The 25,818-nt window shown below is 40.7% G+C and overlaps 1 protein-coding gene across 7 annotated transcripts in view; it reads right to left on the reverse strand.

Moving 5' to 3' along the window:
• Positions 1-16,831: 16,831 nt before the first annotated feature.
• LOC106060877 (basic immunoglobulin-like variable motif-containing protein) overlaps positions 16,832-25,818 on the reverse strand; it is a 54,367-nt gene continuing 45,380 nt past the window's right edge. For 4 of the 7 annotated variants that reach the window (XR_008775051.1, XR_008775050.1, XR_008775053.1 and 1 more), the window contains 3 exons: positions 23,251-23,334; positions 18,083-22,952; positions 16,832-16,981 (listed from right to left, as the gene is read on the reverse strand). Coding sequence is in view for 2 of the 7 variants with exons in the window: in XM_056012701.1 (XP_055868676.1) it covers positions 16,911-16,981; positions 18,083-18,105; positions 22,608-22,952; positions 23,251-23,334 (523 nt within the window). In the remaining 5 variants the exon portion in view is untranslated. The remainder of the gene's footprint in view (positions 16,982-18,082; positions 22,953-23,250; positions 23,335-25,818) is intronic. The other 3 variants (XR_008775054.1, XM_056012702.1, XM_056012701.1) reach the window with 3 other exon arrangements.

A 25,818-nucleotide genomic window follows, 5' to 3' on the forward strand; every position in this document is an offset into this window, starting at 1 on the left:
CAGAAAAAGATGACCTTTACATCATCTGCCCTATAGACCACAAGGTCTTAAAAGGGGAACTTTACTACTTTTTTTTAATCACTAAATCATGTACCAGTTTGTGCATGTATTTCATAAATATGTTAATTTTAGTCCTAATTTCACTTTATTTATTTATTTATTTATTTCGATGTAGTTTTCTATATTGATGTTATGTTATACTTATATATAGGGTGCGTCAAAAAATGTATACACACTTTGAACTGTCATAGACAATTTATTTCCCGTTCTACAATGCACAATTTCTGTGAGAAAGTAATGTTATGCTTCTTCAACAAATTGCAGCAGTGGCAAGGAAGTAACTGCAACATGGCGGACGTGCGTTTGGGTTTTGATGAGTGGACGCACGAGCATACCTGGATCACAATGTGCCAGGCCAGTGGATAGGACGCAGGGGACCAATCGAGTTTCCTGCACGCTCTCCAGACCTAACACCGCTGGATTTCTTTTTATGGGGCACTGTTAAAGATGAGGTGTACAAACGTAAACTACGTCACCTGGACACACTGTGTCTGCGGTGGGCGCAGAAATCTCAGTGGACACTTTGGTACGATGCACGGAATCAGTGTTGACTCGTATACAGCAATGTATTGATGGTGTATGCCACCAGTTTGAACATTACTCACAGTAATCATATTTATTTTTTCCAATTAGACATTAAATTTGCGTTGTAAAACGGGAAATAAATTGTCTATGACAGATCAAAGTGTGTATACATTTTTTTGTGTTGTTTGTACATGCCAATGTTGTTTGTTGAAAATGTTATCTATGTACCTGGTATCGCGTCAGTGTATGTGTATAGGGTTATTGTCTAAAATGTATCTCAGTTTTTGTTGAAACAACGATGATTCTGCCATATGTTGGACTGTCGATAGAAAAAGAAGGATGTTAATAGCCTACTTGTTATGTTTGAGTTACAGCCACGGGAAGTACTGCATTTGAGTTGCATTTCTTTGTCATTGCTAGTTATGTATCCTTGGCTGTGAGCAAGCAGTTCTGCCCAAGATGGCGTCGTATGATGTATGAATTAAATGTGTACGACCCAAAATTGTTGTTTTGATGCTTCAGTATTAATCAACACCAAAATATTTGTTGATCCGAAATGAGTCTTGTCCCTTTCGGGACTCAACTGTATTATACCCTCTGGCGTGTTGGCTGAGTGGTGAAGCGCTTGGCTTCCGAAACGAGCTAGGGGTCCCGAGTTCGAATCCCGGAGAAGACTATGGTATTGAATTTCGGGTTTTGTAAGGCACTCCTGAGTGCACCCAATTCAAATAGGTACCTGACATTAGTAGGTTTGTCGTTGTACTGGCCACATGACACACTCGTTAACGGTGGGCTACAGAAACAGATGACCTTTACATCATCTGCCCTATAGATAGCAAAGTCTGAAAAGGAAACTTTGCATATTAGTGAATATATATGTTTCGTTGTTAAAACACAATGTAGGCTCAAAATGTCTAGAGAACAAAATACTCATACAAATCAAGAGCTATAAATGCTAACTAAATATGTTTTATGACAGGTGAGCCTTGAATCTTTTTGAATAGAGCGAAGTATATAGTGAAAACTTCCTGTTCTTCATGGAGACTTTTGGTCTGAGTTCTGAAAAGGCGCGAAAGCGTAAGTTTTGAGAGGGAAAACGCAGCACAGCCAGAAGAGACGAGTTCCAGTCCATAGATCTCAGGGACATATCAAGTGATCAGTTCATTAAGAACGTTTCATCATCCCAGATGCACTGATAGCAAAGTGTGGCCACCTTGTCATCGATTCCTGCTCTCTCCTGGGTTGGGAAAGGGGGAGGGGGGGAGAGAGGGAGGGAGCCCACGACAAGTAATTCACAGACATCTGGTTCAACGACGATTCGTTACCGACAGTTGGTTCACGTGACAATTGGATTACACACAACCGGTTCACTAAGCTCAACAAAAATGAAGGGAAAAAAATTAGATGAAAATGGTCTTCACATCAGGTATATGTTGCTGTGTAATCCCTATTTTGTCATAATATTCATCTTCTAAACATTTGTGTGTGCACACTGTACTGTGCTAGAACAATGAACTCATAGATTTCGATCTCGTTCCTAAATAGCTGTCTTCGTCTTTGTTTTGCCGGTGGAAATCCGTCCGACTGCCACAATGAGGAGCCTTTTGGAAAAGAAGAATATGTTCCCGTCATTTACTCATTTTGATTTCACATACCTGTCTTATATACTCTTTGACTAAGACCTGTCTTATATACTCTTTGACAAAGACCTGTCTTATATACTCTTTGACTAAGACCTGTCTTATATACTCTTTGACTAAGACCTGTCTTATATACTCTTTGACTAAGACCTGTCTTATATACTCTTTGACTAAGACCTGTCTTATATACTCTTTGACTAAGACATGTCTTATATACTCTTTGACTAAGACCTGTCTTATATACTCTTTGACTAAGACCTGTCTTATATACTCTTTGACTAAGACCTGTCTTATATACTCTTTGACAAAGACCTGTATTATATACTCTTTGACAAAGACCTGTCTTATATACTCTTTGACTAAGACCTGTCTTATATACTCTTTGACTAAGACCTGTCTTATATACTCTTTGACTAAGACCTGTCTTACATAGCCTACACTTTGATTAAGACCTGTCTTATATACACTTTGATTAAGACCTGTCTTATATACACTTTGATTAAGACCTGTCTTACATACAGTTTGATTAAGACCTGTCTTATATACACTTTGATTAAGACCTGTCTTATATACAGTTTGATTAAGACCTGTCTTACATACACTTTGATTAAGACCTGTCTTATATACAGTTTGATTAAGACCTGTCTTATATACACTTTGATTAACACCTGTCTTATATACACTTTGATTAAGACATGGCTTTCATATACTTTGATTAAGACCTGTCTTATATACACTTTGATTAAGACCTGTCTTATATACACTTTGATTAAGACCTGTCTTATTTTCACTTTGATTTCACATACCTGTCTTAAATACACTTTGATTAAGACCTGTGTTATACACTTTGATTAAGATCTGTCTTATATACACTTTGATTAAGACCTGTCTTATATAGCCTACACTTTGATTAAGACCTGTCTTATATACACTTTGATTAAGACCTGTCTTACATACACTTTGATTAAGACCTGTCTTACATACACTTTGATTAAGACCTGTCTTATATACAGTTTGATTAAGACCTGTCTTATATACACTTTGATTAACACCTGTCTTATATACACTTTGATTAAGACCTGGCTTTCATATACTTTGATTAAGACCTGTCTTATATACACTTTGATTAAGACCTGTCTTATATACACTTTGATTAAGACCTGTCTTATTTTCACTTTGATTTCACATACCTGTCTTAAATACACTTTGATTAAGATCTGTCTTATATACACTTTGATTAAGACCTGTCTTATATAGCCTACACTTTGATTAAGACCTGTCTTATATACACTTTGATTAAGACCTGTCTTACATACACTTTGATTAAGACATGTCTTATATACACTTTGATTAAGACCTGTCTTATATACACTTTGATTAAGACCTGTCTTATATTCACTTTGAAATTCACATACCTGTCTTACATACACTTTGATTAAGACCTGTCTTATATACACTTTGATTAAGACCTGTCTTAAATACACTTTGATTAAGATCTGTCTTAAATACACTTTGATTAAGACCTGTCTTATATACACTTTGATTAAAACCTGTCTTACATACACTTTGATTTAAGACCTGTCTTTCTTTGGTCCTCTTTTTCTTGTACATGTTCCGGATGTTCCGTCGTATTTGAAGATGATTACATTCAAGCCCAAACTTACCACAAATCGGCAGAGATGGCGGCGTCTAGGGTTCGAACCCGGGACCATCCGACGACAGTCCAGAGCGCATACCACATGTCCATCCAGGTCTTTATCGTAAGGTATAACGTTTTAACCGGAACTTTTCTGAAACTTGTGCTTCGCTGCATGAGCCTTGCATGTGATTTAATAAACTATCGATCAGAGTCAGTATCAGGAAGCCTTTCCTAAGCCTCTTAAAAGTTTTCTTTTTTTTTTTTTAGCAAACTCTGAATTAATAAAATAGACGAAGAAATCCCCCTCCTTAATTAAGCTGATATATTGGCTAGGCCTACTTCCTTCCCCGCTCTCAAACACCCCCCGCCCCCCTTCCCTTGGGCTGCAATTACCACAACCTGACAATACTTTGAGATATTTTCCTCCAAATCACATGCAGAGACGAAGCAGAAATATTGTTGGCCATATCTCAAGTAGCAGCATCCAGCTGGGCATTCTTGTAATAACAGTTTTTTTTTTAAGTTTTTTTTTTTTAAGCATTTGGTGTAATCGGATTTTCGTCTAATGCTAGACATGTGTTGGTTGTAACTATGTGACCAACAATAAAAACAACGAACAAAATGGATAGAAAGTTCCTATTTCAATCACCACATGATGCTAGAACAAAATGTGACTAATTGCCACTATCTCTTTTTCTCTCCCGGTCATTCCTTTTTTCTCCGTTCTCTTTATCTTCCCCTCTCTCTTTCCACTTCGGCATCTTTTTCTCTTTCCTTCTCTCTTTCAATTTCCCCCTCTCTCTCTCTCCATCTCTTCCCCCCCTCTCTCTCTCTCTCTCTCTCTCACTCTCCGTCTCTTCCCCCTCTCTCTCTCTCTCTCTCTCACTCTCCATCTCTTCCCCCTCTCTCTCTCTCTCTCACTCTCCGTCTCTTCCCCCCCTCTCTCTCTCTCTCTCTCTCACTCTCCGTCTCTTCCCCCTCTCTCTCTCTCTCTCTCTCACTCTCCATCTCTTCCCCCTCTCTCTCTCTCTCTCACTCTCCGTCTCTTCCCCCCCTCTCTCTCTCCATCTCTTCCCCCCCTCTCTCTCTCACTCTCCGTCTCTTCCCCCTCTCTCTCTCTCACTCTCCGTCTCTTCCCCCCTCTCTCTCTCTCTCTCTCTCTCACTCTCCGTCTCTTCCCCCCCTCTCTCTCTCTCTCACTCTCCATCTCTTCCCCCTCTCTCTCTCTCTCTCACTCTCCATCTCTTCCCCCTCTCTCTCTCTCTCACTCTCCATCTCTTCCCCCCTCTCTCTCTCACTCTCCGACTCTTCCCCCCCTCTCTCTCTCACTCTCCGACTCTTCCCCCCTCTCTCTCTCACTCTCCGACTCTTCCCCCCTCTCTCTCTCACTCTCCGACTCTTCCCCCCCCTCTCTCTCTCTCTCTCTTCCCACCTCTCTCTCACTCTCCGACTCTTCCCCCCCCTCTCTCTCTCTTCCCACCTCTCTCTCACTCTCCGACTCTTCCCCCCTCTCTCTCTCACTCTCCGACTCTTCCCCCCCCCTCTCTCTCTCTCTTCCCACCTCTCTCTCACTCTCCGACTCTTCCCCCCCCTCTCTCTCACTCTCCGACTCTTCCCCCCCCTCTCTCTCTCTTCCCCCCCCTCTCTCTCTCTCTCTTCCCACCTCTCTCTCTCTCTCCGACTCTTCCCCCCCCCCTCTCTCTCTCTCTCTTCCCACCTCTCTCTCTCTCTCCGACTCTTCCCCCCCTCTCTCTCTCTCTCTTCCCACCTCTCTCTCTCTCTCCGACTCTTCCCCCCCCCTCTCTCTCTCTCTCTTCCCACCTCTCTCTCTCTCTCCGACTCTTCCCCCCCCTCTCTCTCTCTCACTCTCCGACTCTTCCCCCCCCTCTCTCTCTCTCTTCCCCCCCTCTCTCTCTCTCTCTTCCCACCTCTCTCTCTCTCTCCGACTCTTCCCCCCCCCTCTCTCTCTCTCTCTTCCCACCTCTCTCTCTCTCTCCGACTCTTCCCCCCCTCTCTCTCTCTCTCTTCCCACCTCTCTCTCTCTCTCCGACTCTTCCCCCCCCTCTCTCTCTCTCTCTTCCCACCTCTCTCTCTCTCTCCGACTCTTCCCCCCCCTCTCTCTCTCTTCCCCCCCCTCTCTCTCTCTCTCTTCCCACCTCTCTCTCTCTCTCTCTTCCCACCTCTCTCTCACTCTCCGACTCTTCCCCCCCCTCTCTCTCTCTTCCCCCCCCCCCCTCTCTCTCTCTCTTCCCCCCCCTCTCTCTCTCTCTCTTCCCACCTCTCTCTCACTCTCCGACTCTTCCCCCCCCTCTCTCTCTCTCTCCGACTCTTCCCCCCCCTCTCTCTTCCCCCCCCCTCTCTCTCTCTCTCCGACTCTTCCCCCCCCCTCTCTCTCTCTCTCTTCCCACCTCTCTCTCACTCTCCGACTCTTCCCCCCCCTCTCTCTCTCTCTCCGACTCTTCCCCCCCCCTCTCTCTCTCTCTCCGACTCTTCCCCCCCCTCTCTCTCTCTCTCCGACTCTTCCCCCCCCTCTCTCTTCCCCCCCCCTCTCTCTCTCTCTCCGACTCTTCCCCCCCCTCTCTCTCTCTCTCTCCGACTCTTCCCCCCCCCTCTCTCTCTCTCTTCCCACCTCTCTCTCTCTCTCCGACTCTTCCCCCCCTCTCTCTCTCTCTCTCCGACTCTTCCCCCCCCTCTCTCTTCCCCCCCCCTCTCTCTCTCTCTCCGACTCTTCCCCCCCCCTCTCTCTCTCTCTCCGACTCTTCCCCCCCCTCTCTCTTCCCCCCCCCCTCTCTCTCTCTCTCCGACTCTTCCCCCCCCCTCTCTCTCTCTCTCTCCGACTCTTCCCCCCCCCCTCTCTCTCTCTCTCTTCCCACCTCTCTCTCTCTCTCCGACTCTTCCCCCCCTCTCTCTCTCTCTCCGACTCTTCCCCCCCCTCTCTCTCTCTCTCCGACTCTTCCCCCCCCTCTCTCTCTCTTCCCCCCCCTCTCTCTCTCTCTCTTCCCCCCCCCCTCTCTCTCTCTCTTCCCACCTCTCTCTCACTCTCCGACTCTTTCCCCCCTCTCTCTCTCTTCCCCCCCCTCTCTCTCTCTCTCTTCCCACCTCTCTCTCACTCTCCGACTCTTCCCCCCCCTCTCTCTCTCTCTCCGACTCTTCCCCCCCCTCTCTCTCTCTTCCCCCCCCCTCTCTCTCTCTCTCTTCCCACCTCTCTCTCACTCTCCGACTCTTCCCCCCCCTCTCTCTCTCTTCCCACCTCTCTCTCACTCTCCGACTCTTCCCCCCCCCTCTCTCTCTCTCTCTTCCCACCTCTCTCTCACTCTCCGACTCTTCCCCCCCTCTCTCTCTCTCTCTTCCCACCTCTCTCTCACTCTCCGACTCTCCCCCCCTCTCTCTCTCTCTCTTCCCACCTCTCTCTCACTCTCCGACTCTTCCCCCCCTCTCTCTCTCACTCTCCGACTCTTCCCCCCCTCTCTCTCTCACTCTCCGACTCTTCCCCCCCCTCTCTCTCTCTCTCTCTGACTCTTCCCCCCCCCCTCTCTCTCTCTTCCCACCTCTCTCTCACTCTCCGACTCTTCCCCCCCCTCTCTCTCTCACTCTCCGACTCTTCCCCCCCTCTCTCTCTCTCTCTTCCCACCTCTCTCTCACTCTCCGACTCTTCCCCCCCCTCTCTCTCTCACTCTCCGACTCTTCCCCCCCTCTCTCTCTCTCTCTTCCCACCTCTCTCTCACTCTCCGACTCTTCCCCCCCCCTCTCTCTCTCTCTTCCCACCTCTCTCTCACTCTCCGACTCTTCCCCCCCCCTCTCTCTCTCTCTTCCCACCTCTCTCTCACTCTCCGACTCTTCCCCCCCTCTCTCTCTCTCTCTTCCCACCTCTCTCTCACTCTCCGACTCTTCCCCCCCCCTCTCTCTCTCTTCCCACCTCTCTCTCACTCTCCGACTCTTCCCCCCCTCTCTCTCTCTCTCTTCCCACCTCTCTCTCACTCTCCGACTCTTCCCCCCCTCTCTCTCTCTCTCTTCCCACCTCTCTTTCACTCTCCGACTCTTCCCCCCCTCTCTCTCTCTCTCTTCCCACCTCTCTCTCACTCTCCGACTCTTCCCCCCCTCTCTCTCTCACTCTCCGACTCTTCCCCCCCTCTCTCTCTCTCTCTTCCCACCTCTCTTTCACTCTCCGACTCTTCCCCCCCCCTCTCTCTCTCTCTTCCCACCTCTCTCTCTCTCTCTTCCCCCCCTCTCTCTCTCTCTCTTCCCACCTCTCTTTCACTCTCCGACTCTTCCCCCCCTCTCTCTCTCTCTCTTCCCACCTCTCTTTCACTCTCCGACTCTTCCCCCCCTCTCTCTCTCTCTCTTCCCACCTCTCTCTCACTCTCCGACTCTTCCCCCCCCTCTCTCTCTCACTCTCCGACTCTTCCCCCCCCCTCTCTCTCTCTCTTCCCACCTCTCTCTCACTCTCCGACTCTTCCCCCCCCTCTCTCTCTCACTCTTCGACTCTTCCCCCCCCTCTCTCTCTCACTCTCCGACTCTTCCCCCCCCTCTCTCTCTCACTCTCCGACTCTTCCCCCCCTCTCTCTCTCTCTCTTCCCACCTCTCTCTCACTCTCCGACTCTTCCCACCTCTCTCTCTCACTCTCCGACTCTTCCCCCCCCTCTCTCTCTCACTCTCCGACTCTTCCCCCCCCTCTCTCTCTCTCTCTTCCCACCTCTCTCTCACTCTCCGACTCTTCCCCCCCCTCTCTCTCTCACTCTCCGACTCTTCCCCCCCCTCTCTCTCTCTTCCCCCCCCCTCTCTCTCTCTTCCCACCTCTCTCTCACTCTCCGACTCTTCCCCCCCTCTCTCTCTCTCTCTTCCCACCTCTCTCTCACTCTCCGACTCTTCCCCCCCCTCTCTCTCTCACTCTCCGACTCTTCCCCCCCCTCTCTCTCTCTCTCTTCCCACCTCTCTTTCACTCTCCGACTCTTCCCCCCCTCTCTCTCTCTCTCTTCCCACCTCTCTTTCACTCTCCGACTCTTCCCCCCCCTCTCTCTCTCTCTTCCCACCTCTCTTTCACTCTCCGACTCTTCCCCCCCTCTCTCTCTCTCTCTTCCCACCTCTCTTTCACTCTCCGACTCTTCCCCCCCTCTCTCTCTCTCTTTTCCCACCTCTCTCTCACTCTCCGACTCTTCCCCCCCTCTCTCTCTCTCTCTTCCCACCTCTCTCTCACTCTCCGACTCTTCCCCCCCTCTCTCTCTCTCTTTTCCCACCTCTCTCTCACTCTCCGACTCTTCCCCCCCTCTCTCTCTCTCTCTTCCCACCTCTCTCTCACTCTCCGACTCTTCCCCCCCTCTCTCTCTCTCTTTTCCCACCTCTCTCTCACTCTCCGACTCTTCCCCCCCTCTCTCTCTCACTCTCCGACTCTTCCTTCCCCTCTCTCTCTCTTCCCACCTCTCTCTCACTCTCCGACTCTTCCCACCTCTCTCTCACTCTCCGACTCTTCCCCCCCTCTCTCTCTCTCTCTTCCCACCTCTCTCTCACTCTCCGACTCTTCCTTCCCCTCTCTCTCTTTTCCCACCTCTCTCTCACTCTCCGACTCTTCCCACCTCTCTCTCACTCTCCGACTCTTCCCCCCCTCTCTCTCTCTCTCTTCCCACCTCTCTCTCACTCTCCGACTCTTCCCCCCCTCTCTCTCTCTCTTTTCCCACCTCTCTCTCACTCTCCGACTCTTCCCCCCTCTCTCTCTCACTCTCCGACTCTTCCTTCCCCTCTCTCTCTCTTCCCACCTCTCTCTCACTCTCCGACTCTTCCCCCCCTCTCTCTCTCTCTCTTCCCACCTCTCTCTCACTCTCCGACTCTTCCCCCCCTCTCTCTCTCACTCTCCGACTCTTCCCCCCTCTCTCTCTCTCTCTTCCCACCTCTCTCTCACTCTCCGACTCTTCCCCCCCTCTCTCTCTCTCTTCCCACCTCTCTCTCACTCTCCGACTCTTCCCCCCTCTCTCTCTCTCTCTTCCCACCTCTCTCTCACTCTCCGACTCTTCCCCCCCCTCTCTCTCTCTCTTCCCACCTCTCTCTCACTCTCCGACTCTTCCCCCCCCTCTCTCTCTCTCTTCCCACCTCTCTCTCACTCTCCGACTCTTCCCCCCCTCTCTCTCTCTCTCTTCCCACCTCTCTCTCACTCTCCGACTCTCTGTCTCTTCCCCGTCTTTTCTCCTATCTTTCCTCTCCCTCTTTCTTTCCACTATGTCTCCCTCCCTTCCGCTTTCTCTCTTTCCAGCCTCTCTCTCTTTTCCTCTCCCTTTCCCTCCGTCTTGGTTCACATACCTCTTAAAGTAATGACGTAAAACACCTCTTTAAAAAGACTCCTGCCAACAATGTTTTACCGAGTCTGAACAAGACCTACCAGTTAAGCCTCTTGTTGTACAGCAATAGGGAAGAAGCTGTGAACACACCAGAGAGTATAGGACAAGGTAACAGGAACAAGATGGAAAGAATGGCCCAGGACAGGGGACTGTGAAGATCTGGCGGCCCATACTCCAATAGGGGTAAAATCTGATTCTTACCCCATGCTGCCTGGTTCACATTGATGCAAATAGATTAACACGTAGACTGTGACTAAGCTAATTTTCTTAATAGATGGTGATCACAAAACTGAACGAATATTGACCTACCGATATATAAAAAATCCTGGTTACGCCCATTACCGTTTCTATAAACTTTATGTACATTTCAAGATATCTTCTGGAATATACTTCTAGATGGGGTTAACTTGTTCAACTTTTTCATGTTCAGAATAGTTCAGAAGCATTCCTGAAGACCCCCCGTCCTTGTGGAGACGGCATAGGCCTAAATAGGGATCTCGTTTGTTTAAGTGTAGCGCGAAGTTGTGTCTCCACGGATTGTTTATTATTTATTTTATATTCATTTAATTTTGTTCTCCAATTTAATTAAATACACTAGCCAAGCCTGGTCGGGATTAAAAGGCTTAATTTCCAAACAAAAAAAAAGGAAGAGCCAGTAACACGGGAAGCTACTCATTCGGGAAATGTAGGCTAGAGTGACGTAGTTTTTGTTATTTTTTTTAGTTCCTTACTGCTGTCAGAAATCAGATTGATCCGGAATCAAATGAAATTTCGCCACCTGGAGCCATTTTTTTTTTTTACTATTTTAATTTCATTTTTTAAAAATTCTTTCATTTTCTCCTCTGTAAAAAAAAAAAAAGATAAAAATAGATATTAAATTAAAACAATGCCAAGATAATGGTCAATCAATGGGAAAATATGGAAAACTTTCTGTTCAACTCTATTTCTGTACGTTGATCTGTAAAACTTTTTGTTCAACTCTATTTCTGTACATTGATCTGTAAAACTTTCTGTTCAACTCTATTTCTGTACATTGATCTATAAAACTTTCTGTTCAACTCTATTTCTGTACATTGATCTGTAAAACTTTCTGTTCAACTCTATTTCTGTACATTGATCTGTAAAACTTTCTGTTCAACTCTATTTCTGTACATTGATCTATAAAACTTTCTGTTCAACTCTATTTCTGTACATTGATCTGTAAAACTTTCTGTTCAACTCTATTTCTGTACATTGATCTGTAAAACTTTCTGTTCAACTCTCTGTAGGCTGCGTCTCTTTCTCTGTACATCTTTCTCTGTACATCTTTCTCTGTACATCTCTCTCTATACATATTTCTCTGTACATCTTTCTCTGTACATCTTTCTTTGTAAATCTCTATCTGTACATCTCTCTCTGTACATCTTTCTCTGTACATCTTTCTCTGTACATCTCTCTCTGTACATCTTTCTCTGTACATCTCTCTCTGTACCTATTTCTCTGTACATCTTTCTCTGTAAATCTCTCTCTGTACATCTCTCTCTGTACATCTATCTTTGTACATCTCTCTCTGTACATCTTTCTCTGTACATCTTTCTCTGTACATCTCTCTCTGTACATCTCTCTCTGTACATCTCTCTCTGTACATCTTTCTCTGTACATCTCTCTCTGTACATCTCTTTCTGTACATCTCTCTCTGTACATCTTTCTCTGCACATCTCTCTCTCTCTCTGTACATCTTTCTCTCTCTGTACATCTTTCTCTGTACATCTCTCTCTGTACATCTCTCTCTGTACATCTCTCTCTGTACATCTCTCTCTGTACATCTTTCTCTGTACATCTCTCTCTGTACAACTGGGATGACTGCCTGGTCATGTGTCATACATTCTGGACAGTCATCTCGATGGTCCTGGGTTCGAACCTTGCCAGCCCCCATTCTCCCGCCGCCCTGAAGGAGGTTACGGCCAGAATGTAATCATCTTCAACCATGGGCGCCCTCAGGATTTTTTTTTGCAGGGGGGTGCAAGTTGCCACCTATTTCTCAAAGTCGTAGCTTCAATTTTTTTTATCACAGAGAATATTAAAGTAAAGAATTGGTTCCCCCACGCCCCCCCCCCTTTACCTATGTGATATTAAGTTCACTGTAAATAATTGTTTCATGAAATAAAAAAATAACGTGAAAAAAATCTATTTATTGTTTATCCTTGCGGCCCGTGCATCCCGACGGTCAATCAAACAAAAAATGCAAGCCGGCGATGAACGCCTATCTGGTAGTTCTGATATTGTTCTGTGCGTTGCAATTCTTGAATCGTTTTAGGATGTAGACAAAACAGGTTGAACTGAGCATTAGTATTGCTTGAAAAGCCAGACGTTAATGAACGTTCATTAACTCTTTCTCTCCGTAATTATTTGCCACATTCTGATGGAATCAACGTTTGTATCGTCGGTTAGGAGAGAAAGAGTTAAGAAACTAACGGAATGTAAAGCCGTGTTCTGTCATAATCCGAAAATGCAAACATGTGGTTTTTGCTGGGTATATCTGTCGACTGCAAAGTCTCGGCAGCACCAACTCATTACCAAGTTTGTCTGCCAGCAGTGTAACCTTACTCAGGATGCCATCCCTGAAGTGTTCCTCAGCATGGTCAAGTTGGTTTTTGATTATGTCATTAATGTGCTGTTGAGCGGCCGCTTTTGCTAACATGAACAGACTGCAACATCAGGGAAACTGGTTCAAGACCATGTGAATAATTGACGTCAATTAAAAGTAAAGCGCTTGGCTTCCGAACCGGGGACCTAAGTTCGAATCCTGGTGAAAACTAGGATTTTTAATTTCGGGATCTTCGGGCGCCTCTGAGTCCACCCAGTTCTAATGGGTACCTGACATTAGTTGGGGAAAAGTAAAGGCGGTTGGTCGTTGTGCTGGCCACATGACACCCTTGTTAACCGTAGGCCACGAAACAGATGACCTTGACATCATCTGCCCTATAGACCACAAGGTCTGAAAGGGGAACTTTACTTTACTTACTTTTACTAAAAGACAAATCAGAAACACATGAGAAACAGGCACTGACATATGCAGAATGTCTGGTTTCACTTACAACCGTTTTTTTTTTTAAATACGCCAAACAGTCAAAGATCTTCTCAAAGTTGTGACTTAAAGCGCGAATTAATTCGTGTTTCTTTGTCCATCATGTCTCACACAAAAATAGATAAATTTAGCACCAACGCTCTCGCTTGAGACTGTTTCGGAAGATAGATAATCTTCTTGATGACACCAACAGCATTGCATATATCTGAAACGTCATTCAGGTTAATGATAACAAATTTAAGTCTGTGAGACGCGCAACGGACAAGGTCTGCTTTTGGATATTTTTCACGAATCCTAGCCTGAACACAGTTCTGAATGCTACCCATCACGGGGGCAGCCATCGTATAGCCTTGGCCGAGTAGTTTGTCCATGTCTAGACTGTACATAATGTTTTCGCTGACAATGACGTTAGACACAGGCAGTACATCTCTCTTAACAGAGACAAAACCATGAATTCTTCTCGAGTACACATCAATTCAGTGCCAGAAATGTCTGCATTTTCATTACCAAAATACCCAAAAAAACGCAGTTAATTCGTGCTGTTACTAGTACTCCGTCGATACAAATCAACGTTTTGACTCAGACTCATATCGTAAACTGGTGGACGCGTTTGACCTGCTATTGTATTAAGCGCTAACAATGACCGCAACTCCACAAGACGTAAATACATTTACCAAGATGACTGCACTCCTAAATCTTGTTCTTTTCCATATATCAAATCGAAAGACAGCTGGCAAGAATTTGTCCTCCAAGACAAAAAAACAACAACATACTTTTATCATATTCTAGGCCTTTACTAAAGATAATGATAACTATAATAGTGTGCAAGTGAAAACAAATCGTCACGACTAACATGCTATAGAATATTGAATTGCAAGCCTATAATAAAGCGCACATGGTCGGACATGAACTAGAGATTAGCCTATTCTAGTTTATTACAATAATAGCTTATCCTTATTAACTTTATTTCAGTGGAAACACTACATGTTAATTTGCTTCCTAGCAGAAGTTAATTGATTTGAAGGTGTAAAAAACTGGCGAAAATTTGGTTACTCAGAATACAGAGGGGTGCACGTACATGGTCAGCCATTAATTCCTGATAAGCCTAGGCTAGTCTACTTTAACTGTACTTCAGTCACCAGTGGAAGCACTACTTGTTGAGTTGTTAATTAGATTTTGATTGATCTGATGGTACTACAAAAATTGCTAGAATTTGGCTGCCCAGAATCCAGGGGGAAGGGTTGCAAGTGCACCCCCCTGCGGGCGCTCATGTCTTCAACTCTAAAGGAATATCCGATATATATAAGACAAAATGTACAAAAGTATCATTTGGAAAATTGTATATATTTGTAATCATATATACATATTCCAATAACCATCTCAATAAAATAAATCCCACACAACTCCCCCTTTGTAGACTCTGCGCCCACCCTTATGAAACCGTAAACCATATCCTTTTTGAATGCCCCTTCCTAATCCACCTTAGGCAGACCCTACTATCACTCCAGCCCAACATAACCAACACCCTGTACGGCAGTGCTGAACAAGTGAAGAAAACAGCAAACTATTTTTCCTTGGCACAGTCTTCAAAAGAAATGACAGCTCAGCACCAAAAAGTTGGCTAGAAGAAGAAGATCCACATCCCTAATTAAGTAGCATTTATTACCCTTATTTCGAAAATAGTTTAATTTTTGTTTTCATTGATTCATGTCTAGTCAGGTTCAATGTAGCCTATAATTGTGCAGTTTTAACTTGATCCGAGAATGGGAAATGGGAGAAAAAAAAACATGTTCAAACTTTTTACCAGACAGAGTGAGTTGATATATTATAAGCTTTGTAACAAAATATTTTTAAAAAATCATTTTAAAAAAAGCTTATCTGAAGCCACTGAGGGAGAAGAACTCCGTCCTTAAAATTATATCTTCTTCATTTCTACTGCGCGAGTCCGCTAATAGCCAAGTGACATTACAATTAAATACAATACACTTGTTAAGACTTTTGAAGAATTCAACTGGAATTTATTTACAGATGGGGAATGATCGTTTTGTCTCACTATCAGTCGTTTGCTTAGCAGTCTCTATCAATATTCTTCCTAAGCTCTAGCCATCTTGTTCTTCTCCCTGTACCCACATTCTGCAACGTCATTCGTCTACGTCACAGCTTTTACCGTCTTTAAAAACAATGCACAATATATTTATCAACAAAACTAACATAATCTCTAAACTAGGTCACTACACTACCAATAATGTAGAAGTTATTTTCTTTATTTGATATTAAACAAAATAATTAAGTACCAATAATTAATTGACTAATTTGAGTATTTCTGTTTATTGATTCATGTTTTGTTAGCTACAATAAATAATTGTTTAAAGTTTCAACTTGATCGGAGAATGCGTGAGGGAGAAATAGCGTTGACAATAATTTAAAGGGACTCTGTGTCATTTTACGTCTCGAGAGAAAATCTTTTCCCTTTGCAACTTCTTGTGTGACTAAAGAGACCAATTCTTGATACACACCTGCGGTCACAGGTTGGGCATATGTAATCACCAGGCGCGGTTGCATTTTCACCCTTCTTTCTGCTTCTGTTGTGTATGGCATCTGCAATCCGGGAGCCTTCCTTTATGCTCTCTCTTCATGTGGATCTATCCAGTGCTACTTTTTCCCAACTGCTAGTGTCGATTTTGAAGAGCTCAATAAATTTAGCCATATTTGTGAATACTGAAGTATTAGTTTCCCTTGCTGCTATTAAACAAATAAATGAATTAATTAATTGTCTAATTGGTTACTTTTTAAAATAATTAATGTCTTGTCTTTGTCAATAAATAATAGTGCGAAGTTTCAACTTGATCCGAGAATGGGTGTAGGAGAAATACGATTTTGAGCCATGATTTTTCATAGCTTTGGTTCGAAATTTGAAATAATTGTTTTGAAAGAAGTCGGCCAACTTGCACTAGACTTTCTGGTCTACTTTGTACTAGCAAGGTTGTATTGAACCTCCTAATAATCAGAACAAAAAAATATACGTTTGCAGTTCCGAGTTAGAGAGAGAGAGCTAGAGAAAGCGGAAGTAAAAAAGAGTGACGCAGCAAGAGAGAGAGGAGACAAAAGCTATTCCGTGCATGCTTGTTTGATTTTATGCTTTACTCTCTTGTTAGTGTTCAAATATCTTTCCTCTTCACATTAACTATGCTTGTCATTTCTGACTTAACTCTTTCTCTCCGTAATTATTTATACACGTTTCGACGGAATTCATTTTTCTCATTATTATTTCACTCCCCTGTTATAATTAAGCTTCAATAGCTTTATCGTTTGTTAGAAAATGTTTTATTTAGTATAGAATGTAAGGGGAATGCATGCTCTTTTTATATAACAAAATAAAGTTTATAAAATTAAACATTAATGTAATTTAATGAGGTCAAATCAACGATGGCATCGTTGATTTGGAGAGAGAGACTTAATTAATAAGTCCACCCCCCAAAAAAAAAAACACAAGGGAAGTAATCCAAAAATAAATAAATAAATAAATAACTTACCAGAGAGATGTCAGGGGTCAAATCAATGAACTCAATTTAAATAAAGAAAAAAAAAGTTTATTCTTCAAGATGTTACACACATTCAATATTTATGTATACATATATTTAGATCAATGGAATTTATGTTTCAAGAGTGACACAGGTTGAGAAGTTAGCTTCAAGAGCAATGCAACAGGCTGGAGTTGGAGCCCCTGAAATAATACAGCATTGAAAACTGTAATGACATTTACATCTGTTTGTAAGTACATGTGGAGAAGTTTACATAGACAGATATGGTGGCCAATTGGTAGAGTGCTTGGCTTCCAAACCGAGGGGTCCCAGGTTTGAATCTAGGTGAAGACTGGGATTTTGAATACGGGACTTTTAAGATGTCCCTAGTCCACCCTACTCTAAAGGGTACCTACTCAGGTACCTACTCTAAAAGGTACTCGACATGTGTTGAAAAAGTAAAGGCAGTTGGTCACTATGATGGCCACATGACACCCTCATTAACCCCACACTATAGAAACAATGAGCTCTGTATCCTCTCCCCAGATAGATCGAAGGGGTCTGAAAAGGGTACTTTTATGATCAATTTTATATGTGAATATGAATCAAAATGGCACATCTCTTATTTCTCACTTGACTTAAAAATGTTTTTTTAAATTTCAGTTTCTATTTAAACTCTTTACAAGATTCATTTACAAATAAAATCTATTGAATTACTGGCATCTGACAATATGTGTTTGATCAAGTCACTAATATCAGCAGGGCTTATACAAGAGGCACACAGTGGCTCGGTCAACATTATTGAAACACAAAAGCACAATAAATAGAACTTTCTGTCGACATCAGGGGTGTGGTGGCAAAGTGGTGAAGACTGGGATTTTTAATTTGGTGATTGTAAGGGCGTCCCTGAGTCCTCCCAACTATAATGAGTACCTGACATTAGTTGGGGAAAATAAAGTGCTTGGTCATTGTTCTGGCCACATGACTCTCTCCTTAACCTTTACATCATCCGCCTTATAGATCACTAGGTCTGAAACAGTTACTTTACTTTTGTTTTACTCTGTTAACATCAAAGCCAAAAAGAAAATATATAAAAATATTATAAAATCACATAATAAAAACAACTTTAATTAATAAAAAAAACAACTCTAGGTTTTAATAAAATAAAGAAGCCCCCAACTCCTTTAGCACAATGTTAAAAAATAGAACAGGAAAATAAAGTCAGTACAAAAATTTCAATGTTGAATCAAACAAAAAACTGTCATAACAAAAATACGTTTGAAATGCCTTCATTGGCCTGTTACCTGATTGAAACAATCGACTTGAAAGCCTGAAAGAAATTAACCAATGAAAATAAAGTCAAAACAAAACTGCACAAATATAGGACTATTAATATCACAGAGAATAAAATATTGCGCTGTATATATGGTTACATGTTTAATTATATTGCATGTATAGAGGGCTACATATAATTAATTATATTGCATGTATTGAGGGTTACATATAATTATATTGCATGTATAAATGTTGTTGAAAGTTAATATCATATGAAATACAATGCCTATAAACTGCAGAGATATGAGCACACAATGTGAGTAAAATAAAGTACAACCTTGTTAATATGGGTTCGTACTTTTAAAACAAGCCATCAGACAGCAAAAAAATGTATATTGCATATTGGTTTGGGGAGGTGGGGGGGCGGGGGAGATAAATGTGATGGCCACATCACATAGATGACAAATTACAATTCAAAAATGAGAAATAAGGTTACAGTAAATAAAACAAGAAGTTTTCATTTGATAAGGTTGATTTTTATCAATAATCATGAATTAAAAATATACATAAGACCAAAGACTCAGAAACTATTTGTGACCTGGCAACTGATGCCATTCATAGATTTAAAGCCATATTGATAGAATCTATATAATTAAAAAATGCCCAGGTTGCTAAATATTATCATAACCTTCAAGGTATACTATGTAGGTTTTAACATCTATAGGATAATGGAATGATATAGACAAATGCTCCTTCTTTCTTATTGCTATTAGAGCATGGAATCAAGCCTGAGTCAGCCAGGAAAACCAATGGCTTTGCAGAATTTAAGTCATTGATTAACATGCATGACTAGATTGACCTAGGAACATGAATAGGATATAATCATCTTTTTTTTTTAAACTAGCATCTGTATTTCACAAGATAAGATATAAACAATTTAGATATTACTGTTTTCTGCATGTTTGGATAATACTATTGAAAACATTTTCAACTATCAAGTTATTTGGTCAAGATGTAAATGTAAAAGTGGATCTATTTGGAACAAATTTACATTAAAACATTTTTACTTTTGTCTGAAAGAAATTCTTTTCTTTGAGCATTTCACATTTAATTGTGAACATATCCACTTGTATTTATCTTCTTATCTTATATAATACAGACGTTACTTCAAAAAAGAAGATGATTACGTCCTACGCGTCATGCATTTAGTCATGCATATTAACCAATGACTTAAATTCTGCCAAGTCACTGGTTTTCCTGGCTAGCTCAGGCAACCCATTCCATGCTCTAATAGCACTAGGGAAGAAGGAGTATTTGTACAAATTTGTCCTAGCATATGGGACGAGGAATGTGCCTTTAGAAATTTGAAATGAATTGAAAGCTAATATGTTGCTTTTAGCTTGAAATCAGCTTTTCTGACATAATAATTGTGAATTGATAAACATTGTCTGTAGACCACATCTGTTAGGCCTTTCTTTCCTAGCTATCATCTCGTAACACTAAATAATTATTGAGTAAGTTTTGTAAAATGATTCATTCCTTTCAACTGTTCTTTGAGGTGTGCTTATGCCAATCGTCTATATTTTCAATTACATTCATTGTGTCAATGTTTTGTGATTAAACTTTAAACATTGTTTCTTTTCTGATTTAGATACAAAGTAGTGTCAAAAACATTTTACAAAACTAAAGTTCGTAGTCAGTACAAAATTCTAAGATTTAAAGAAGAATGGAGCAATGTGACACTTTCACTAAAGTGTAAATATCATCAGCTCAGAATGTTAATCTAAAAGAAGTGTCATTGACCAGGTTATCCAAAAAAAAAAGGAATATTGCAATATATACAAAAAGAAGGGTTATCATACAAGCCTGATTTTTTCCTAATACCTTCATAGGCCATCACCAAAGTGGCCATCACAAAAATGTCTTAAACTGCAATGTATTAGATCAATTTTTTTAGTATTATTTTTAGGCTAGAGAGATCACTTAATCATAAACCACTGTAAATAAAAATCAATAAATTTGTCAGGTGCATCAATATATTATAGGGTACAGCTGCTAAGCTTTCTTGGGTTATGACAACTTAAATATTAACTTCTTTGGTTGTGGTTACTTTGACTTTGGCTACTCACTGACTAGTGAACAAATTATTTGCAAAGTGTCCTACTGAGTTGAGAAAACAGGTTAATCCACATTTCTCTTTCATCTAATAGTTAACAAAATGTTTAAAAAGAAAAATGTAATGAATAATGCACATTTTGTTGACAGAATACACATTTCGTTGTCTGACAGTGACAGTAAGAATATCCAATGAGAAGAGTTCCAAATTTATTGAGACTGTAATGCTATGATTTGTTTTGCTCTAAATTTTGTTCACTTATCCTTCATCAGAAACATTATAAGAATATATATCTACATTAAATATCCCAGAATGGGAGCGGTCTCACTGACCTATACAGTTTTGATTCCAATGTTGTGAGACAATGAAAACTTATAGAGACAATTTGTGAAAGATTCAAAACAGAAGCAGGTCTTCTAAGAGAAATTCTAAATTATAATTATACAAATATTTCAAAGGTGCTGATTCTTCTTGTCTTCTAACCAGCTTTTTGCTTCTGGGCTACAATCTCTTTAGCAGTCTGTGCCATGCAAAAGTAGCTGTTTTTTCTCAGTTGTTCAGTACCACAATACAGAGAGTTGGTTATGCTTGGCTGTTGTGGTAAGAGGGTCTGACTGAGGGGAATTAAATTGGGGCATTCTAAGAGAGGTGCTGATACTCTTAATACAAGACCTACAATAGAATTTTTCTATTTAAACAAATTAAGAGCAATATACTTCAGCATGTATTAGGGGAATACTAATGATTTGATAACACTGATTTATATGTCGAGATTTTCTTATAATGTGTATTGATCATATAGCACCCTCATTAACCAATGGCCGCAGCAACAACAAATAAAGACTAATAAAAAAAGGTGCAATAGAAAGATTTTTACTCATGAGTATCAAGCTGCGAATGTAAACATTTTACATTGTTTTTGGAATGATTGATGCAAGTAAAGCTTTTTTCTTCCTTTAATTTTTATTTCACAATCTTTGGCTTAAACTAAAGGACAAACTAAAACTCTATGGCCATATTACAATGTGCTCAAGGCTCACGAAGACTTTCCTTCAAGGAACAGTACCAGGAAAAAAAGAAGAGGCAGACAGAGAAAGCGATGGGAAGAGACCATAAAACAATGGACGGGCCTGTTATTGAAAGAGATTCTATCCAAGGCAAAAGACAGAGGAATGGAGAAAGACGGTCAACAGATCTTGTATGGTGCCCCCAATGTTCAAACAGACTAAGGGACAGGTGAAGAGGACAATTTTAAGTTTTAAGTCATTCCATCAAATATGATCATATATTTGTGTACGTAAAAAATGTGATTGAAGGACCTATTTGAAATCAACTGACAAAGATCAGGCTAAATTTCAATATGACTACAGGGTATCATCAAAAACTGGACAGGATTGGGATATCGCTGCATGACATCTATTCTCATTAACTGGACAAGATTGTGAATATGATTGCCTGGCAGGCATTGCCAATGGCTACATCCTGATATGATTGCTGAACATGTTTGCATAGTGAAATAAGGCATATGTTTTGAAAGAATGATTCACTTAGTTATGGAATCAAGCTCATTAAAGAGAACAAGCAGCTTTGGAAAAGTGACGGCAAACACAACTATTAAGAAATGATGAAGTGAAGACTGAAAGCAACCAAGGGAAATAATATCTCATGGTAATAGCAAAATGTAGATGGAGTTATCCAGACTGTGTTCCATGAGCAAGAGTAGGTTGCTAAGAAAAGAGGAACGCAACAATGACAAAAAAGAAGCTCTTCAATGTATGAAGATATGAATATGAACTAATACGCCGCTGCAGTTGGATGATTCTCATCTAAATTAGTTCACCAAGTCTGGACCAGCAGTTGACAAACGTCATGCTGGAAGCTACAGCCAAAAGTTTTGTGACTAATTGCTTTCAAGACTTAATGTAGTTAACCTCCACTCCCCCTAAGAGATAATATAGAAAAGTGGTTTGGAGAATAAAAGTATAGATTCTGAGAACAAACTTTGAGGCTAAGTATTCCTCACTTTATCTACCAAAATAATTATTATAAAAAAGATAAATAAAATTGTTTTTGAAGCATTTGGTAATTCATCTCATAGCTTTTCATTTTGGACCTTAAGAGAATAGCTTTTCATTTGGGGCCTTAAGAGAGAATCTTTTCATTTGAAACATTTTATGGATAAATTTTACCAGTATAGATCTGAGAAAATTTTGACTAATAATTGTGTGAGATTAAATAGTAATTAAATCTGTAGCATATTTAGCGAATAAATTTAGTGCAATATAAACACAAAGATGTAAACTGACAGCAATGTTTCCAACCATGAATCATTTCAAGCTCAGTCCGCGGTAGGAGTCTTAGCATCATCAAAAACATTGTCATTATTAGCAAGCATGAGACCAGCTTCTGAATCACTTGAATCTAATGTTTCTAGACCTACTTCCTCTTCCTCTTGGATTGGAGATGCATTTTTGTTGGAATCCAAGGGACTGGCTGGTGGAGAATCTAAGGAGGCTTCTGATGGGATGGTAGGATTGATAGAGGTAATGCTGGATGAGCTGTTCTGAGCTGCGGGAGATGGGTTGTGTTGCGACAGAACAGGAAGCCGAGATGGAAATTTGTTCAGTGGCGAGGAGCTCTCCTCTTTCTGGAAAGCCAAGATACAGTGCAGGTTTGTCCCTGGTCTTCTGGAGTTTTCAGCAGAGATGATACCACGCCAGTTCTGACGAATATTAAAGTAGCTGTTTTCTGGACACTTAAGATCAATGCAAATATCTTCCCACCTAAAATGAAACAGAAAAGTTATGAGATATTAAAAACTAATACAGTCAAAATTATGTGTGCATAGCTATAATTTAGCTCATTTCCTTATATGATACATATTATTTAAACCCTCAATGCAGAAGGTGTCAGTCTGGAGTTCATAGCTGGGATTGTTTTAAGAGACAAAGTCTTGACCTTGACTTATTAATTTCTGCCAACAAAAAAGTAAATGAAAACATAAATGTCATAATTAGAAATTTGAAAAATCCATTTCATTGGCTGAACAAATGAGGTCACATGAGTGGACATTGAACTGACCTTGTACACTGTATACAGGGAAACTTTCTACTTGTGTCTCCAATCAGTATCCAAGTATCCACAGCCTTCTCTCCTACATTAGCTCTGAAACAAGTTGCCATTTTATTTACATTGTTTTTGAGCAAAGTGATTTTTTTTTCACAAACCTATAAATATATACATACAGACTAGTCAAGACTATCATTGTCACAGGAAAATAAATAAAAAAAATTTCATATCAAGACTATAGAAAAAAAAAATGGCATTGTCTTTGATTCCTGAAGATTAAGGTTGAGTGAAATGTTTCACATGACAATGCAAACTCAGTTGTGAATCGCATACAATGCCACATGTGGTGCAGACAGAATCAAACACAGGAAGTCTAAATTAAGTTTTATTTTCATTCTTTGCACCTGACTTCGGCAAGGTCTTTTGTGTGTCTTTAATAAAGCTCCTACTAATCTAGATGTCTAGAACTAAATCTAGATCTAGTTTAGACTAACCTAAACACAGTTATTCTCTTGATCTTTGTATTATTTGTTTTGTTCCCCGTGACAATGAATATGCCAGAGCACACTCTGTACATTTGCTATAGGTTTTAAACCCTAAAATCTTCTTATCTTATATAATACAGACTTTACTTCAAAAAAGAAGATGATTACGTCCTACACGTCACGCATTTAGATATAAGACAAGTGATGTTGAGCTGTCAGTCATATTTTATGATTGAGCCCAGAAGTTATACATAAAAAAAAATTTATTAATATAAATTTATATCTTCTTTTTAAAGCACACATCAAGAAATTGGATAGTATTGTATTTAGATTCTTAAAACTGATCATCACAAGTTTTATTCCGGGTGAAGAGTTAGGTCACAGAATCTTTAGTATCCATTATGTTTATCAAATTGCTTTAGATATCAAGGTCTGAAAGGGAACTTTACTTTTTACTTTTTTTTTTTTAGATAGCATTGGCTAGTCTATATGTTTCTATGTCTTAAGTCTAGTGCTGGTAAAAAATCATTAGATCTATAAATGAAATTAATTATTATTAGTTATAATTCATTAATTCATTAAAAATTCACTAAAAATTCATTAACAGCTTTTCTAAGATAAGTTAATTACAAGTAGCATTTTGAACTCACACTGAATGCTAGATTTACCTGTACGGTAATCTAATAAAAATGAATATTGGTTCCAAAAAATGAAATGTATTTCTGTATCCTGCCGTTTTCATTAATTTCTTTTTTTTTTTACTGATACTATAATTGATTGTGTAAAAAAAAAATAAGAAGAAAAAAAACAGAAAAAAAAAAAGGTAAAAATGATGAGAAGCAAAGGATGGATACTGGCCACCAAAAACAAACTTCATTTTATAATGTTCCCCCAACATACAGCATGTGAGTCTCCAAAGAAACAAAACATGTTTAGATCAATTTGGGTACACCACCAAAATTTACTTTTTTGTGTGCATAAAAATTATGGGACCCCAACTCCATGAGCAGCAAGCATGTAAACTAGGCCCTGTCTAGAATTCTAGTCTCTCATTATTACAGTTTAGCATGGAACCCCAAAAGGATGAAAATTAATATTACAAAAAAGTGATCTATAGTTTACTATCTGATGAGGGACTTATTGTATCAGCCAAACTAAGATTGATCTCTGACCATCAAAAAGAGACCTAGGTATATGCTTGTGACACTGTTGCTGTGGGATATTCACAAAGTCGTGATTCTAAATTTAGATCTAGTGACACTAACACTCTAGCATTACTCTAAAGTCTCCAATTTAACAAATAATTGAATAGCTCACACTTGAATAATAAGCTCTTCCAGCCTAATAACAAAACGTAAGAATAAACTCACAGTCAGAAGACTGAAATGAAGCATGACTAAACAACTGATGGACTACACTTTGTTTTCTCCATTTACATATCTTTCTATCTAATTTTGAGCCGCAGTGGCTGAGCGGTAAAGCCCTTGGCTTCAGGACAGGAAGGGGGGGGGGGTCCTGGTGAAGACTGGGATTTTTAATTTAAGAGATCTTTGGACGCCTCTGAGTCCACCCAGCTCTAATGGGTACCTGACATTAGTTGGGGAAAAGTAAAGGTGGTTGGTCGTTGTGCTGGGCACATGACACTCTCATTAGTCATGGGCGCCAGAAATAGATGAACTATACATTTTGACGCTAAAGTAAAGTGGGGTAACTCTATTCCAACTTATATAAATAAAAGAGTGATCTTTTCATTACTTCTTTGTGTCCAAACTGCCATGAAGAGAATTATATATATAGATTACACTTTGTATAAGCTTTGTTTTTTAAAAAAAAAGTATTTTTTTATTAGCTTTCCAGACAGATTGAGAAAGTTGTCATGATGTCACTAACCAATTCTCTTGTTATAAGCAACAAAAAGAGACTAAAAATAGCTCATTTATCTTAAGAGCCTCCATCTGAAACATTGGTTAATTAACTAGTTACTGGGGAGAGGGGGTGCTAATCCTTTTTTTTTCCCCTCTTAAACCACTTAATACATTTCTTTTAATTGAAAACATGTCCAGGATGTTGCACTTTTTATGAAAGCCAGATTACC

The sequence above is a fragment of the Biomphalaria glabrata genome, chromosome 15 (assembly GCF_947242115.1).
Source record: "Biomphalaria glabrata chromosome 15, xgBioGlab47.1, whole genome shotgun sequence".
Lineage (NCBI taxonomy): Eukaryota > Metazoa > Mollusca > Gastropoda > Planorbidae > Biomphalaria > Biomphalaria glabrata.